The sequence below is a fragment of the Hesperophylax consimilis genome, chromosome 6 (assembly GCF_061612785.1).
Source record: "Hesperophylax consimilis isolate HC1 chromosome 6, BYU_Hcon_1.0, whole genome shotgun sequence".
Classification (NCBI taxonomy): Eukaryota; Metazoa; Arthropoda; class Insecta; order Trichoptera; family Limnephilidae; genus Hesperophylax; species Hesperophylax consimilis.
This window is the reverse complement of record NC_142841.1, coordinates 20208908-20225532: the sequence shown is the minus strand read 5'-3', so window position 1 is coordinate 20225532 and position 16625 is coordinate 20208908. Positions and strand designations below refer to the sequence as shown.

Here is a 16625-nt window from a genome sequence, read left to right as displayed (position 1 = left end):
TTTTGCCGAATTTGGACTTCGCAAATTTGTTCATAACGTGGCGAGTAATTTGCGCTCCCATGTAAAAATGTCTATTCATTCAAAAGCAGATTTTACTTTTAAGAAGTAAATGGTGATATTATAATGCGAGATGCCTATTTACTGTCAGATTGATTTATTGACGAATCACAGTCAGCTTCACCCCCTTCGTTCTTCAACAGTTGATTTTACCCCTCGCCATTATCTTCTCGTCTATTAATTCCTATGTCTGTGATTGGGTTAAACAATTACAATATATAAATATTTATCGAATGCCACAAAAAAAATGTTTTGTCGAGAAATCCGGCAAAATTTTGCCAATATTTATTTACAATAGTCATAGTCTCCATAAAACAGTGGTGCACCAATATTTAACAGAGAAAATTACACCTATATACGCGCGGCCGCAGTAGCAGGCGGTCGGCTAACACTAATGCACGCATCATGTGTCTTATGCGTTTTTTTTCATTTTCAGCACTTATACTCAATATTTTATATGTTTATCTAATATTATTATGATGACGACTATAACTAATGTAAACTATTCATATGACTTAAAGTCATAAAACTCAATGTTTGCTAAATGTACGGCACCGGAGTGCGTGGACTTTTTTAAAACTGTAAGGAAAGGGTTAATTATAATTCATTTTTTTTAAATATAAAATAGACACCAAGTCTTAGATCATCAGCCAAGACCGATCCAAGATCAAAAATTTTATAAAAACCCCTTCATAAGTATGTAATCCAACTAGTTGCTGATTAACCAATTTATAATTTATTATTATAATTTATTATTTTTTATCATTTTCACATTGTCATTCAATCGTAACAATAATCGCAGTGACAGCAGTTCGTGTTTACACTTTGCTCTTGCAAAAAAACTAAAAAAACCTCCGAATTCGTGTGCAAACAGTATTTATATGGAAAATTTAAGTGCCAAAAAAGTTTATTTGATAAAACAGTAATAAAATAATACTATTCTAGCGGATTCTAAACATTTTTAACGAAAGTTTTAAAACAACCTAAGATTGTGTGTTTGTTCTAATTGAAATGTCCATCCCACCGATGCCTGATGAATGCTGCCATCGGCGTAAAAAAAGAATGCTGGATAAGATGACGTCCCCATCACAAAAAAAGGCCTCGGGAATGATTTCTCCAGTGGTTGAAGATGAGGAATCTGACAGAGCATCGGACTATTCCGACGTGTCTGAAAATGAGAGTGAAATCCCAGTGTCCTCAGTCCAGATACTGAACGACACTGAAGCAAGTCTAAGAGCACTCCAAGATGTCCTTGCTGAAAAGCAGTCAAGAGTCTCAAGGATCAACAACTGCGGATAAGCGCATATGTATCCGCTGTATTCAGATCAGTTTCACAGCTGTTATTGGAACGAGAGGGTTTCAAAGCTGATCTGGCAACAGTCAATGCCAAATTAATAGTGGCAAAGGGAGAGATCGCGATTGAAAAAGCAGAAAACCAACACAGGTTAGAAAAAATATTGCAGTTGGAGTCAGATCTAGGACCAGTGATGCGTAGAGTAGCCGATGCCACGGAAGCAAGCCTATCGTTTGCCGATATTGTGAAAAATGGCCCACAGAAGATGATACCATCAATCAACCGCTCAGGACTTAACGTTGGGACCCCCAAACCTGCTGTATGCATCTTCCCAAAGCTGGATTCTACAAAAGATAGCGACGATACGAAACAGCCACTAAAAGATACATTACGACCATCAGAACTTGGAATCCGTGTGACGGGCATTAGGAGAATCAGAAACAAAGGCGTTGTAATCCATACTGCAACACAAGAAGATCAGGATAAAATACTGAAAACCCCATGTCTAGCAAACTCGGACACTCTAAGCGCTCGATTACCAACAAAACGGCTTCCAAGGGTGATTTTCTTCAACGTTCCTCGTGACCTAACGGACGAGTGCTTCCTAAAAAATGCCTTAGCAGGAGCCCAGGACAAAGCAGGCCTAGATTTCGCAGTAAAAAGTTGCAAGCTAAGTCACCTTGCTGGCGCTCGAACTGGATCAACTTGCCACCGGGTCTTCGAGGTTCCTGCCCACATTCGTCACGTGCTGGTGGAGCAGGGGAAAGTCTTTGTGGACTGGAATGTGTGCCGTGTTCGTGACTTCATTGGACTTACAGTGTGCTCCAAGTGCCAAATGATCGGACATTCCTTCAAATTTTGCAAGGACCAGCAAAGATGTGGACACTGCGCAGGCGAAGGTCACGCCCGGATAAACTGCCCAAAAGCCGCCGCCGAGCCTGTCTGCGCCACCTGTACAAGATTTGGGAAGCCCGCTGCACATCCGACTGGAGACAAGGACTCCTGCCCGGCCTACAAGGCTGCCCTTGCCAAGGACTTTGCAACTATTGATTATGGCGTCTAATTACATTGAAGAAGATGACGAGGTAGATTACGAAAATACTCATAATTTCTGTGATTGGCTAAAGTTTCATAGCAACTACAATATGGAAAATATTAATATTGTTCAGTTGAATGTTAGATCGATTTATAAATACTGGGATACTTTGAATGTCTACTTAAATACTTGTTGGAAGCATATTCATGTGTTAATGTTATGTGAAACGGCTATAACACCGAATCTTGTCTGTCTGTATAATATTCCTGGATTTAATTGTTACAACTATTGCCGAACTAAAAAATCTGGAGGAGGTATATTGCTATATGTTCGAAATGAATTCACATTTCAACAGAAAACAATAGAAACAAATCATTTTGAATGTGTGCTTGGCTCTATGACACTTCCAAACAAGAGTATTTTAAACATCATAGCAATATACCGCCCCCCCAACTCTAGCCAACCACAATTTCTTAATGAAATATCTGCCATTCTGCATACTATAAGCCCCAAAGAAAATGTTTTACTTATAGGAGATATTAATCTAGACTTGTTAAATTGTCAAAACCCTATTATTATGGCATATGAAAATATAATGTCGGATAATTATTTAATCAAATGTATTTGTGACGTAACTAGAGAAGCAGTTTTAGCAGGAAAAGTTACTCGTACTTGTTTAGACCACATATTTGTCCGATTTAACAGTGGATGTAAACAAAACGATTCTCTTTCCTCATGTGTATGTAATAATATTACTATAGCGGATCACTTTTTAACTGCAGTTAATATTAAATATAGTGCAAGGAAAGAAGCCCCAGAACACGGGGAAAGAATTTCGTTTTTATCGCAAAACAAAATCGACAAAAACATTCATAATTTTAAGTGGCACTCCTTGCTTGAGGAACAAGATTGCAATATACTATATAGTAAAATTAAAAACAACTTTAAGAATTTGTATGAACAGAGTAAAATCGTTATGAATTATAAACCCAAAAAAAGACCTCTGTCAATAAAACCTTGGATAACTTCTAATATCTTAGAAAACATTAAAAAAAAAGATTCATTGTACAGAAGGTGGAAGAATTTTCCTAGCAATCAATTCTTTGAATTGGAATATAAAACTTTCAGAAATAAGGTGACAAAAGAAATTATTAAATGTAAGTCTACCTTTTTTAACAATAAATTCAAAAATTATTTTGGAAATACAAAAAAACTTGGGATGAAATAAATAAATTATTAGGACGCAAGTCCAAAAGTAGTTGTGACGAAATAATCTCGAAATATATGTTAAATACGAATAATGAAGAAACCGTAGCAGATAAGTTTGTTGAATATTTTACAAATAGTGTTAGCTCTATGATACATAAATGTGATTATTTAGCATCGACCGTCAGGCCGAATGAAGTGCAACATAGTATGTACCTACCCAGAGCTACCTGCCAAGAAATCAATATTATTGTTAGCAAATTAAACAATTCAAAGTCACCAGGGATTGACAACATTCAAATGTTTGACATTAAGACACATATTAATATTTTAGGGCCTGTTATAACACACTTTATCAATTTAATTTTATCGCAAGCAGTAATACCAGATGAACTAAAAAGTAGCATCATTAGGCCAATTTACAAAGGGGGCAAACATACAGATATTCAAAATTATAGGCCAATAAGCATATTGCCAGCCCTAGAAAAAATACTTGAAAAATACATTTCCATAAAACTTAATAAATATCTAGAATCTTTCTCTTTGTTGGATCCCAACCAATATGGATTTCAAAAGAAAAAAAGTACGGAAATGCTGCTTCAGGAATTTTCAAATCACATAAATTATGAATTAAATCTAAAAAAACAAGTTTTGGTTTTATTCATAGATAACTCTAAGGCATTTGATACCATTGATACAAATAAACTATTAGAAACCCTGGAGGCAATATGAATTAGAGGAAAGCTGCTAGTTTTATTAAAAAATTTACTAACTGATCGACAAATAAGAGTAAAAATTCTTAAAAAATTTAGCAAAAGAAAATATATCTCAACAGGTGTTGCACAGGGGTCAATTCTAGGGCCAACCCTTTATATTATTTATGTCTCAATTATGAGAAAATTGTTTTCATTTGTTAAACATTTTGTATATGCAGATGATAAGGCGCTCGTAATATCGCACGAAGATCTGGTTACTGCAATGAACCTTATGCAACATGATTTTATTGCCCTACTGAAATGGTCGCATGATGCAGGCCTCTTTATAAACGCCAAAAAAACTAAAATTATGCACATCAGATCTCCACACGCCAGATGTAATGTAATTCCTTCATTATATACACACACATTTGACTGCATACATAAAAATGTTGCACAGCCCTGTTCATGTGAAACCATTGATTTTGTCAAAAGTTATGTATATTTGGGTGTTACTATTGACTGCTACATGAAATGGGATGTACAAATTGCTAATGTTTGTAAACGTCTACGAGCTATTGTGGGTAGGATTTATAAAATAAAATATTTCGTGCCTATAAGTACTGCTGAATCCACTATACGTTATGGAATTACTTCTTGGGGACATTCTTGTAAAACTAATATAAGCTGTATACAAACATTACAAAACTCCATTATAAAATTGTTAATCCATAAATATGACAATCAACACAGAAGTAACATTAAATTAATATACAAATCTCTGAATATTTTACCTGTCAGAGGATTATTGTTTTATAATATTGTAAGTCAACATGTTATATTGTCTGATTCATTGTATAGGGAAAGAGTTTGCCATAAACATAACACAAGATTCACTCAAAATGAAGGACTGGTAGTTCCGAAATGTACTAATAAATATGGTGAAAGAACTTTAAACTATATAGTACCCAAAATGTTTAACTTATTACCAATGACAATTAAAAATAATAACATGTATACTGCTAATGTTAAATATAATCTAAGGAAATGGTTATTGGATAATAATGATCTATACTGATGCCCCTGAAATGGAATTCATATTCTTAGAAAATGGAAAAACAATTATTTTGTAATACCTGACTACCTACCTCTATTTATGAAACTATTGATGTACTTGTTGATAATACTAATTTGTTCATACATTTATTTTTACTTGCTTATTTTATAAGGCTTTTATGTTTTATGTTGATAATACTAAATTGTTCATACATTTATTTTTACTTGCTTATTATATAAGGCTTTTATGCTGCTATTTAAACTTTTCTGCAATTTAACCAATTTATGTAATTATGTACCGTTCAAATTGTATCTTATGAGTGTATAAATGTTGTCTCTATGTCCCTGCTGACAAACTACATAAGTAGTTTAGCGGGTTTAAATGTGAATAAATAAAAATAAAAATAAAAAAATGTAATGAAATCTTATATGTATCAAATAATATGTAAACACTAATTACGTATCCAATACATCTGTGTCGACACAGGTATATCCTAGTGAGACAGACATTGAAAAACACCTGTAAAAAATAATTGCCCTGCAGAGATTGTGCAATTAAGCTACATTTGAACTTAGCGACTATTCAATTTGATAGGCGTAAGCGGACACAAGTGTGTCAAATACCAATATTCTTCAGGGTTGCGTGGTGACTATAGTTCCATTGCAAAAAATGTGAAAGAAGCATGGAAAGAAATTTGTGCAGCTGTGAATTTTTTTTTTTTTTTATGTGCATCTATATAAAAAGGTTTACATTTTTTTTTGACTTTGCCTGTCTCACTAGGAAATCCTGTGTCGAGACAGACTAGTTTAGAAATATTTTATAATATTAAAATAAAGTAAATTTTTCAATTAAGCAAAAATATTTCACAAAAATTTTCAGGTTGGTAGGTTAGTGGTAACAATAATGAGACAGAGGATTATATTTGGGTGAGGTGACTAATTATTGCACGACCTTTTTCGATGATCCATTGTTTGATCAGGATTTTGTATTTGTTAATATTATTCGATTTTCTTGTTTTTTCAGGTAGGTTACTATATATTTTAGACGCAATATATTTGAAATTTCTTTGACCAAATATTGTGTTTGTTTTAGGTGTTTATATGAGTTCTTTGGTTTTGTGCCTGGTGTTTACAATATTTTGGGTATTTTCATAAAATGGATGAGTTTTATTTTTAAACAGATGAGTTAAGATAGTTTTTGTGTAAATTTGTCGAATATCTAATACATGGAATTTGTAGAATATATCTGCAGTACCTACTTGTTTCTAAGGGAACTTTAAGAATAACTTTCATAATTAATTTTTGTACCTTCGATAATGAATCTATAGCTGATAGTGTTGCACCTCCGCATGCGATTATTCCATACTCAATGATAGATTAACAAAGAGAGTAATAAACAATTTTCATAGATTTGGAGATGTTTCTAATGTTTTTGAAGAAATAAATATGTTTTCTAAGTTTATTTGTGATAAGTAGGCAATGTGTATTCCACTTAAGATATTGATCAAATGTAAGACCAAGGATAGAATATAGAATAATAATAGATAATGAAAGTGATAAAATAAGACAGTACTGGTACCTTAATAGCTTTCATCCGGCCCGACATGTCGATATCAGGAATCTTGGAATACCACGACGATGACAGATTCCTCTTGACTGTGAGTTTGAAGGTGGTCGGCTGGAGGAGCATCTTCTCATTGTGAACCTCGTTCTTCTCACTTAATTCCACACGAGATAGCTTGAACTTATCCAAATGTAGAACAAGTTCATCCACTACCACCACATGTTCTGCCTGTAAATAATGATGGGAATAAATTCAAAATCAAACGGTAGGTGCAGATTGCTCCAACGATAGCCAACATTTGATAGGATAGAGAAGAAATAAAGCAGACAGTTTCTTTGTTCTCGTGTCATGAAATATGCACAACATTTTCTGACTGAAATATCTAGGCTAATGCAACTATTTTAAGCTTTGAAATATTCAATAGACCATTCAAAAATAAGACAAGAAGCCGTACTCTTTGTTCCAATTTATTCAACATTAAAAATTATCATAGTAAAAAGAAATATTAGGGGAAGCCAGGCAGCAAAAGTAGTAATTTATAAAAACAAGATAAATGCTGGTCCAGTATTAGTTCTACAGTGGGAGAGTAGTTTTGTTATGTCACTGCATCCAAAAAAGGATATATCATGGATGAAAGGCCACCCAATTAAAAAACATACAACTTACGTTAACATCTAGTTCAATGAATTTATTTTTCATAGTGATATAACCCAAATCGACCATTACAGCGAAGTAACTTTGGGAGTTCTCCGGTGCAATCACAATGGGGGCTTTCAGGCTGATGTCCATGGCCACCTTGGTGGCCTTTTCATACGCATTCTGCACATTGGCCTTCGCCGATTCTGCCGCCATGGCCGAGGCATTCTTTATCGCCTCCGTTGCTGCTTGGAAATTATTGAGGAATTTCTAAAAATAAATCAAAACGTTAACATTTTTTTAATTGTTAATTAACCTTTACAACGCAGGCCTTATTAAGGCAATCTATTCCATCACGTGGCATATTTTGGCACAATGTAGACGTTTTATTGAAACTTTATGGATCACATAATACGCGACATTTACATACAGGGATTGCTGCTGATGAACCACATATCCGACAGCCAAGGCTGATGAAAGCATGATGAGTAAGATTAAGAAAGGGACGCTTAGATGGTTTGGGCATGTAGAGCGAATGAGCGAAGAAAGGAGTGTAAGGAGAATATATGACACAAATGTGAGTGGTAGCAGAAGTCATGGATGCCCGAGGAAAACATGGCACGATCAAGTGAATCATATACTTGAGTCGGGCCATGTCAAGAGTTAGACAATGTATGAATGTAAATGAGGCAAGGAATGTATGTCAAGGCAAGAATTGTTTGGCGGTCCGTCCTATCTGCCACGGTGAGAAGACGTGATGGTTAGTTAGTTATTTAGTAAATACAATATCGTAGCCAGGCGTGCAATACCTTCGATAAAAAAATTTTAGAAGAGAGTGTAAGAACTAATTTTGAAGCAGGAAAATGAGGGAAATGTTCCGTCACGCCGATTGCTTTTGACAGGCCGTGTGCTAACCAATAGTATCGTCAGAATTTAAACTGTACAGTTTAAATTTCGCACACGTCAGCTATAACCACGGAGTGCCGTGAGCCATCAGTCACACAAAAACCGTTCGTCCTGTCAAAACACCATCGCCGGTTCTTTATCGGAATAATCACTTAATACGTATTTTATGGCAATTTAATTTAAAATAACGAGTGCTAATGAACCACGATCACCGTCCCAGTGCTGACAGATGAGTCTCACCATGCAGATTCCATCCGCCACCCGGTAAGTTGATTGTGAATTAACGTTACGCATTGTGTTTTCGCATTCGCCTGTCACAAGCCATAGACTTCATTTATGCTTTATCTGTGTGGAATAGCCCTTTAAAGTACGGCTATTCCAACCCTTGTTCGTTCCTCGAACAGGAAGAATAAAAAGAAATGGAAGTTTATCTTAATTTTACAATCTGTTGTAAAATTTCTATTTTTTCACATAAGGTATTATGTGCCCAGCGGTGATATATATGGGTGATCACATCGCGATCGGCCGTTTAAATTCAGATATTTGGTGTAAATTTGTAAAAATACAACATATTTCCAAATTTTTCTTGGTCCTGCAAACTCGGATATTCGAAATAAATTCGAAAAAATACGACATTCCAGTGTAATTCAGATTTACAAAATAATAATACTAATCAGGGCGATGTATAACCACGTAAAAATATATTTTTCGGTGTTTTACCGCCATGGCTGTTTTTCAGATTCAGATTTACGAAATTTTATGATTTATTTTCGCAAAAGTTGAATTTTTTCGAATTACGCCAACAAATTTTCGTGCGCGGAAAAAAGCTTATTTCGAATTACAAAATAGCACATTTCGAATAAAAAAAAAAAATAATTGCTAAAATTTCGCGTTTTTTCGAATTATCGGGATTTGAATTAACGGGGTTCTACTGTACTGTAACTTCACGCGCATCAATGTATTTAAACGAGCCCACCAATCAGATTGGCACAACTCCGTGCGTTGTTCAGGGCAGATATAATGATACTATAAAGAGTGCAATATTCACTTACCAGCATAGATGTGACGAACCAATTCAGGAAAAGAATTCTTATACAACTGATCTGTGCATCAATGGTCATATCATTGCTGTCAACATTTGTGTAATGGTCCATGTTGTACAACACCAATTGTAAATTGAGAGCATCTCCTCCCACAATGGACAAAATCTATAAAAAAGATGAAAAATCAATACAAAACAATGGGTGAGAAGTGATCCATCGATAAAGCTATACATATTGGATATCAATAATTCAGTGTGTAGCTGTCATTCAATTTCTTCCTGGTCACTAGAATAATCTTCAAAGTATGTATGACGATAATAACACTTACATGGATTTGTCAAAACAAATTATTTTATAATATTCATAAAAATACATTGACAATCCAGCATACGTCTCGAGGGCAGTACCTATCCTAAGTATGTGGTAGTTTTTTGTACACGCAGTGTTTTATTTATTATTTTCCTTTTTTTCAGCTAAAGGTTAAAAAAAAGTATACCAGAAAATTGACTCCAAATGTTATGTAGATTCACCAGTTTCCCGCTTGTACTATGAGTTTCCGGACACTGTATAATGCTATGATTATGTTTTTATAACCAGTCGAACGGTGCTACCAATATTTAGATTAACAATTTTGTAATGTTTTTGAAATGAATAAACAGAATCGAATTGAATTGAATTAAATTGAATTAGGTCTTATTGTAGAAAGCAATCACTTTGTGGTTTGACATATTTAATAAAATAAAATACTTTTTTGTTTTAAAACCACGATATTTATTAATTTAAGAACCGACCGGTTTCGCTTTACGCATCATCAGGGTACAAATTAATACAGAGTATAAATTAGTATTAATTTGTACCCTGATGATGCTTAAGTAAAGCGAAACCGGTCGGTTCTTAAATTAATAAATATCGTGGTTTTAACCGCTTCTGTGCCAAGAGCGAGTTTCCTCGCATTCTTGTCCGTGCCCAGCTGGGCCTGCTGCCAGCCATAGAAAAATAGCGAGTTTACTCGCTCATCTTTGAGCCTCTGTATCATACATATGTCCGTTTTTTTTTAAATATGTTTATCTAAGTGAAGGGAAGCAAAAACGTCGAATATTGAATAAATTTGGTAAGTCATTTAAATATCCTTTCAAGGTGTAATGTTTTTAATTTTTAAAAATAAGATTTAAAAATGATTTATTTTGATTAAAAATTCACGGCCTGCTGTGCACAGCTACACTTCTACCTACTGGCATTTAAAAGGTTAAAACAAAAAAGTATTTTATTTTATTGAATTAGGTCTCATTGTTCTGGGTCTTAAGCGATGGCTGCCTAAATTTAGGTAGACAATTATATGGAGTTTTTTGCAAAATTCTTGCAAACAGCTCAATTAACTATAAAAACCTACAAATATAGGATAAACGGTTAAATATATGGATTCATTGGATTTAAAGTGCAGTAAGCAGTTTGTTATGTTTCCATATTAATATTAGGAGGTTTGATTTTTTTAATGAGTGCGGTCAAATCGAAAAACTGATTCCCCAGAAATCTTAATCGCTGAAGGAATTTATGTTGTAAATACCACATCGCTCGAGTGGATAAACATAATATGACATTTGTGGCAGCCGAGGATCTGGTTCCATAAGTTACATTACAGTCATTTCTCATTCATGGTAGTAGCCATAGTGGTAGGTATACATATTATATTTACGAAAAACTGAGCGCCCGAAAATCTCCATCGCTGAAGGCGTTCATGTTGTAAATACCCCATCTCTCAAGTGGATAAACATATTATGACATTAGTGACAGCCGAGGATCTGGTTCCATACGTTACATCACAGACTTTTCTCATTCATGGTAGTAGCCATAGTGGTAGGTATACATTTTATGTTTACGAAAACCTGAATGCCTGGAAATCTTCATCGCTGAAGGCATTCATGTTGTAATTAACCCATCGCTCGAGTGGATAAACATATTACGATATTTGTGACAGCCGAGGATCTGGTTCCATATGCTACATCACAATCATTTCTCATTCGTGGTAGGTATACATATTATGTTTACGATTATTTACATAATATACTGAAGTATCAAAAAAACTTACGTAATTATGTACATGTAATGTTTAATTGTTCAAAGGGAAAGTGATTTATGTAATATGAATAATGAACCTGTTTATGTACGGAGGCAGGGTTGCGATCGATGACTTGTATATCCTGCAGAGTGGCATTGACTTGTGTGTAAGAGTTCTTCATGATGAGACCCACTTTGAGGCCCGTGACGGCCATCAGGGCCAGGGAGCGCTCCTCCGTGGCTATCTCCACTCCCACCTGCTCCATGAACATCTCCACCTTCAGCCCAATCGTTTCCACGTGACCTCTCTTCTTCATCTTTGATATTGTTTCTAAACAGATAAAAAGATTATTAATTACAAACCACAAACAATTTTATTTTTTAATTTTATTTTGTTCCACAAATAATTTAAAAATAATAATAATCTTAGTAGAACACAAACAATTTTAAAAAAATAATAATTTTAGTAGAACACAAAAAACATAAAAACGAAATTATATACAGGGTGTCCGGTGGTAAAGTGCACTAACTTCGGGGGGGGGGGTGATTCTACATGATTTTAGAAGTAGAAAAGATACAAAACTTTTTTATAAATTCCAACATTTTAAGGTAGTTTTTAGGTTAAAAGGAGTTGAATTGTTTGTATGGGAAAATAAATATTTTTCTCGGGAAAAATATTTTAGTATGGGAAAAAAGTTGTGAATATCGAAAAAAGTTATTTTTCTTTTTTACTTCTACCATCATGTAGAATCACCTCCCAAAGTTAATGCACTTTACCCCCGGATACCCTATATATGTACTCACGAGCAGCAGATTTGGGCTTATGGGTAGACAATAATTCTTCATCTTCGTGAATGGTTGATAGCGGAGTACCGGCTGTAGCCACTCGGTCCTGGACACCCTGTACCGCATTCAGTCTTTTCTGAAATAATGTATACGATATTAACCACTACCAACTACTTATGTAACTGAAACTTTCAATATTCCTTTCCAAAGAACCAACTTTACCTTTCCCAACCTCTTGTGCAAATGTGTCGATGAAATAACCAGTGGCGGCTTGTGACTTTTGGGTGTACTAGAGTGCTAATATTAACCTTTCCGGGAGTAAGTTACGTAATGCTGGCCGTGCTCTGGGGAGTGAGTTTTTTTTACAAAAATAAATAAAATTTTGATTAAATTTTATGATAGTATGCAAAATAAATAACAGCCGATATCTCTGTCGATGATGATGTAAAATGTTTAAAATTGGTGTAAAGTTATAAGGAATATGCCCATAGATCGCAATATGATGCATATTTACAGAATATGCATTGAATGTGAATATGCAACCCCTGTCGTCCATAGCCATCCATACTCCTTTGGCGAAAGTGTGTACTGTCGTTCATTGGCGTCCATACTCCCAGAAAGGTTAAAAAAGGCCATTTTTGATTGTTGTAGCCAAAAACTTTTCCTTTTTTTTTTGAAAATTCAGTTTTTTGTATAAAGATTTTCAGTAAATCGGTGCAGCCCTTGGCCAAACTGAAATTTTCTACAAATCTTAAAAAATTAAATCTGTAAGAAAACTGAATTTTCGAAAAAAATCATTTTGGACCAAATTACATCCAATAATGCTGAATTTTTCTAACGCACTCTATTACGCTCAAAAGTCAGGAGCCACCACAGGATATAACATCCACTGTAGATACCTGACTCTTTTGAAGATAGCCAACAGAAGTTTACAAAATTTCTCGAATATCTTGTTTTCACTTGCGTTCGCTTGACCGAAACTTTATTGAATCTTGTTTTACTAATTACTTATTGTTTTATTCTTACATATTGTTGAATACCGTTATTGGACAGATAGTAAGTATTTATAATTTGTAATTGTTTTTTATGTCAACCCTCTGTCTGTTGTGTATAATTATAAATAAAATAAAATGTAAATGATGTATGAACCCTTTCTGCAAATGCACATTCACTTGGTCAAACATATTACATATAAATTATTAAGCAGCAAAGACATAGTATACCTGGTAACGACTCGCCACCGTCATTAGCTGCTGTATCCCCTCTTGGTGCAGCAAGAGTTGGAGAATTGTAAAGTCCAATTTAATCAGTTGTTCAACTGAACCATAGCGGCTGTGAAAGTCAGGACAAGCCTTGTTTACCTGAAAGAAGAATTAAATTAATTTTATGATTTCATATTTTTTAGATTAGATAGATTTAGGTTAGATGTGTGCTTTTTCTTATCGTTGACTTCACTTTTCTTCATTGTTCTGTTTTGGAACGGAAAAATAAAATGGCAACTTACATTGCTGTATTCAACGGTGAACAAGTAAGGCCTCACATCCTCTTCCCCGCGGGGGGTGCGAACAAGGTGCAGCGGCTCTGCAGTGGAGTAGCGGTACAGGACCATGTCTGCCCCGCCCAGCCGCGCGCTCGCCTCCAGCGTTAGGGTCCTCTGCACGGCATGCAGCTCGAGCCCGCTTAGAGCAAACGAGATCAGTTGGTGCATCGTGGGAAGGCCCTCATTCTTGGGGGCTTTGGAGCGCTTGCGCATCAGGGTCAACTTGAATTCTGAAAAGAAAAAATAATAAATTTAAAAAAAAAATAATAAATTAAATTAAGTAAAACCCTCTTATAAGGCTACCATTTAAAAAGTTCTGTTTTTGATGTCTGTTTAAAAACTTATAAGAGAGTTTCACTGTAGGAAAAAATGTATTTATTTTGTGTTCCTAATCGATGCCTGGAATCCATTATGAGAGAGAGCTTGCTCTTTCGCCCTTTTATTTACGTTTCGCGCGTGTTTATTCCCTATATTTGCCCTTTTTCTCCACTTGCCACACTTTTTCTCCCTACTGGCAACACTGTAGTGACGCGCATTTCAGGTCACGTGATGTTTTTGTTCATATGACGCCGTTTTTTCGCGCCTTAAGTACGTTTCGTGTTTGTGCTGTGCTTAAAAACCAACTTTAAGTGCAAAAATCATAGTTTATTCCCTAGCCTTTATAAATATACTGTTTGCGAGAAATTAACTCATAGTTTTATCGTGTTTATCAGTGTTTTGTCGTCTTTTAATTGTGATTGTTGCGCAAATGAGTGACATCGAAAATAATGATGCGGCGTCGGTCAGCAACAGCGACCAAACGCAAGATTCCCGGAAGCGCCGACGCGAAGAGTCGGACTCAGATTCCTCGTCCAGTCAGAGGGGTTACAGACACCTGGACACGCGAGTTGAACGACTGACGCAACAGGTGTCCGCTCTGACGGACGCCCTAATGGGCAGTCGCGTAGAACTCGAGGAATATCCGGGGAGAGAAGACCCCGCTGAAGGTACACGGAGGGAAGGATCGGGGTTCATAGAACTACCCGCCAGCCTAGCCGCCCAGAAGAACATTCTGGAGTTCATTCAACATTGGAAAGCGGACGCGAGAAGAGTGGGAGTTATTTCGGCTCTTCAGCATTTTAACTCGGAGGAATGGTCGCGGGTTCGCTACGCCGAAACCCAAAAGGTTTACACCGCCACGCCTGCCTTCGTAGAGCTGGAGGTGAATGAAGAGCTGAAGAGGCTCGACAAGAACAGCTCTTTTGCACCAGCCCTGGATCGTTCCCTGGGAGCTCTCTCGAATGCCATCTTATCACAAACGGAGGCAGTAAAAGGGAATATGCAGACGCTGGTAAACTGGGCAGCCGATCCAGGCACCTGCTTGACCCCTTTGACCCTGTTCGAGAAAATCCAGGAGATGTTCTCCAAGGAATCCCCATACAGTAGGATCACGGACGACGTCCTACAAATTGTATGTGGAAGGCGAACTGAGTGTCTCCAAAGTAGGCGAAAGGCCCTGTTGGAGGGAATAACAGACCCCTTTACCAGGGAAGGCCTCGCCAGGATCCCACCGAGCTCCAGTCACCTCTTTAATAAAGAGGAACTTGCGGCCTATATCTTGGCAAACGGGGGACGAGACAAGGTTGTCAGTGTCGCACCTTCGTCCTATACCCCCCGTCAACCACAACCCTCTACCTCACAAATGGCAAGGCCGGTGAGGGAAGCTCCACCCTCACTCCCTAGAAAGCCCTTTCGACCCGCTCCTAGGCCAGAGAAAGATAGGACACATCGCCAGCCCACCAAGAAGCAAGAGCCCTCTCGCAAAGCGACTAGCGATCGGGGTAGGAGGCGATGGAGGTGACTGGAGGCCAGAGCCCTTCCGGGGAGGACGCCTGAAGGCATATCGGGAGGTGTGGAGGGAGTTGGGGGCGTCACCACTAATCCTGAACATCCTGGAAGGAGCAAGGATTCACTTTGTGTCCAAACCTCCTCTGGCTCTTCCGTCGGCCGAGCTCAGGCAGAATTTCAGGACAAAGTCGTCTTCAGACATGACCGCGCACATCGAAATGATGAAAGCATCAAAGATTCTGGAGGCAGCAGACGACTCTCCGAGCTTCCTGTCACGTATGTTCCTTACCTCCAAATCAGACCACACCTTCAGACCCATCTTCAACTTGAAGGCCTTGAACGTCTTCATAGATTCAAAGCCCTTCAAACTTTTCAGCCATTTTCGGGTTCCGGAATTCCTCTAACCCGACGATTGGATGATAAAAGTAGACCTCTCCCAGGCTTATTTCCACGTGCCGATCACAAGATCACACCGGAAATTCCTGCGCCTCGTCTACAATGGAGAACTCCTTCAGATGACGTGTCTGCCCTTCGGCCTGTCATCAGCGCCAAGGATCTTCTCGCTGCTCTCAAACTGGGTAGCGGAGCTGCTAAGAAGGAAGGGACTGAGGACAGTAGTCTACCTAGACGACTTCTTAGTAGCAAACCAGTGCAGAGAACACCTGGCCCGCCAAGTCGTTATTATAGTGCACACACTTCAACAACTAGGTTGGTGCATAAACCTGGAGAAATGCATCCTGACGCCCACGCAAAAGTTGGAGTTCCTGGGCATAACATGGGACACGAGAGCAGACCAAAAGTCTCTCTCCGACCGCAAGTGCTCTGGTCTACGCCAAGCCTTACAGGTTCCCTTGGAAGTCGGCAGTTGCTCTCCCAGGCAGGCTCTAGGTCTCCTGGGAAGACTAAACTTTGCAAATTTCGTGA

The 16625-nt window shown here is 37.2% G+C and overlaps 1 protein-coding gene across 1 annotated transcript in view; it reads right to left on the bottom strand.

Moving 5' to 3' along the window:
* The window catches only part of Vps13 (vacuolar protein sorting 13C), a 115757-nt gene that overhangs the window by 57944 nt on the left and 41188 nt on the right, over positions 1–16625 (bottom strand). The window contains exons 17-23 of the mRNA XM_089632438.1: positions 13839–14104; positions 13558–13695; positions 12353–12470; positions 11647–11879; positions 9503–9658; positions 7575–7814; positions 6924–7136 (exon numbers count right to left, since the gene is read on the bottom strand). Of these exons, the coding sequence (XP_089488564.1) occupies positions 6924–7136; positions 7575–7814; positions 9503–9658; positions 11647–11879; positions 12353–12470; positions 13558–13695; positions 13839–14104 (1364 nt within the window). The remainder of the gene's footprint in view (positions 1–6923; positions 7137–7574; positions 7815–9502; positions 9659–11646; positions 11880–12352; positions 12471–13557; positions 13696–13838; positions 14105–16625) is intronic.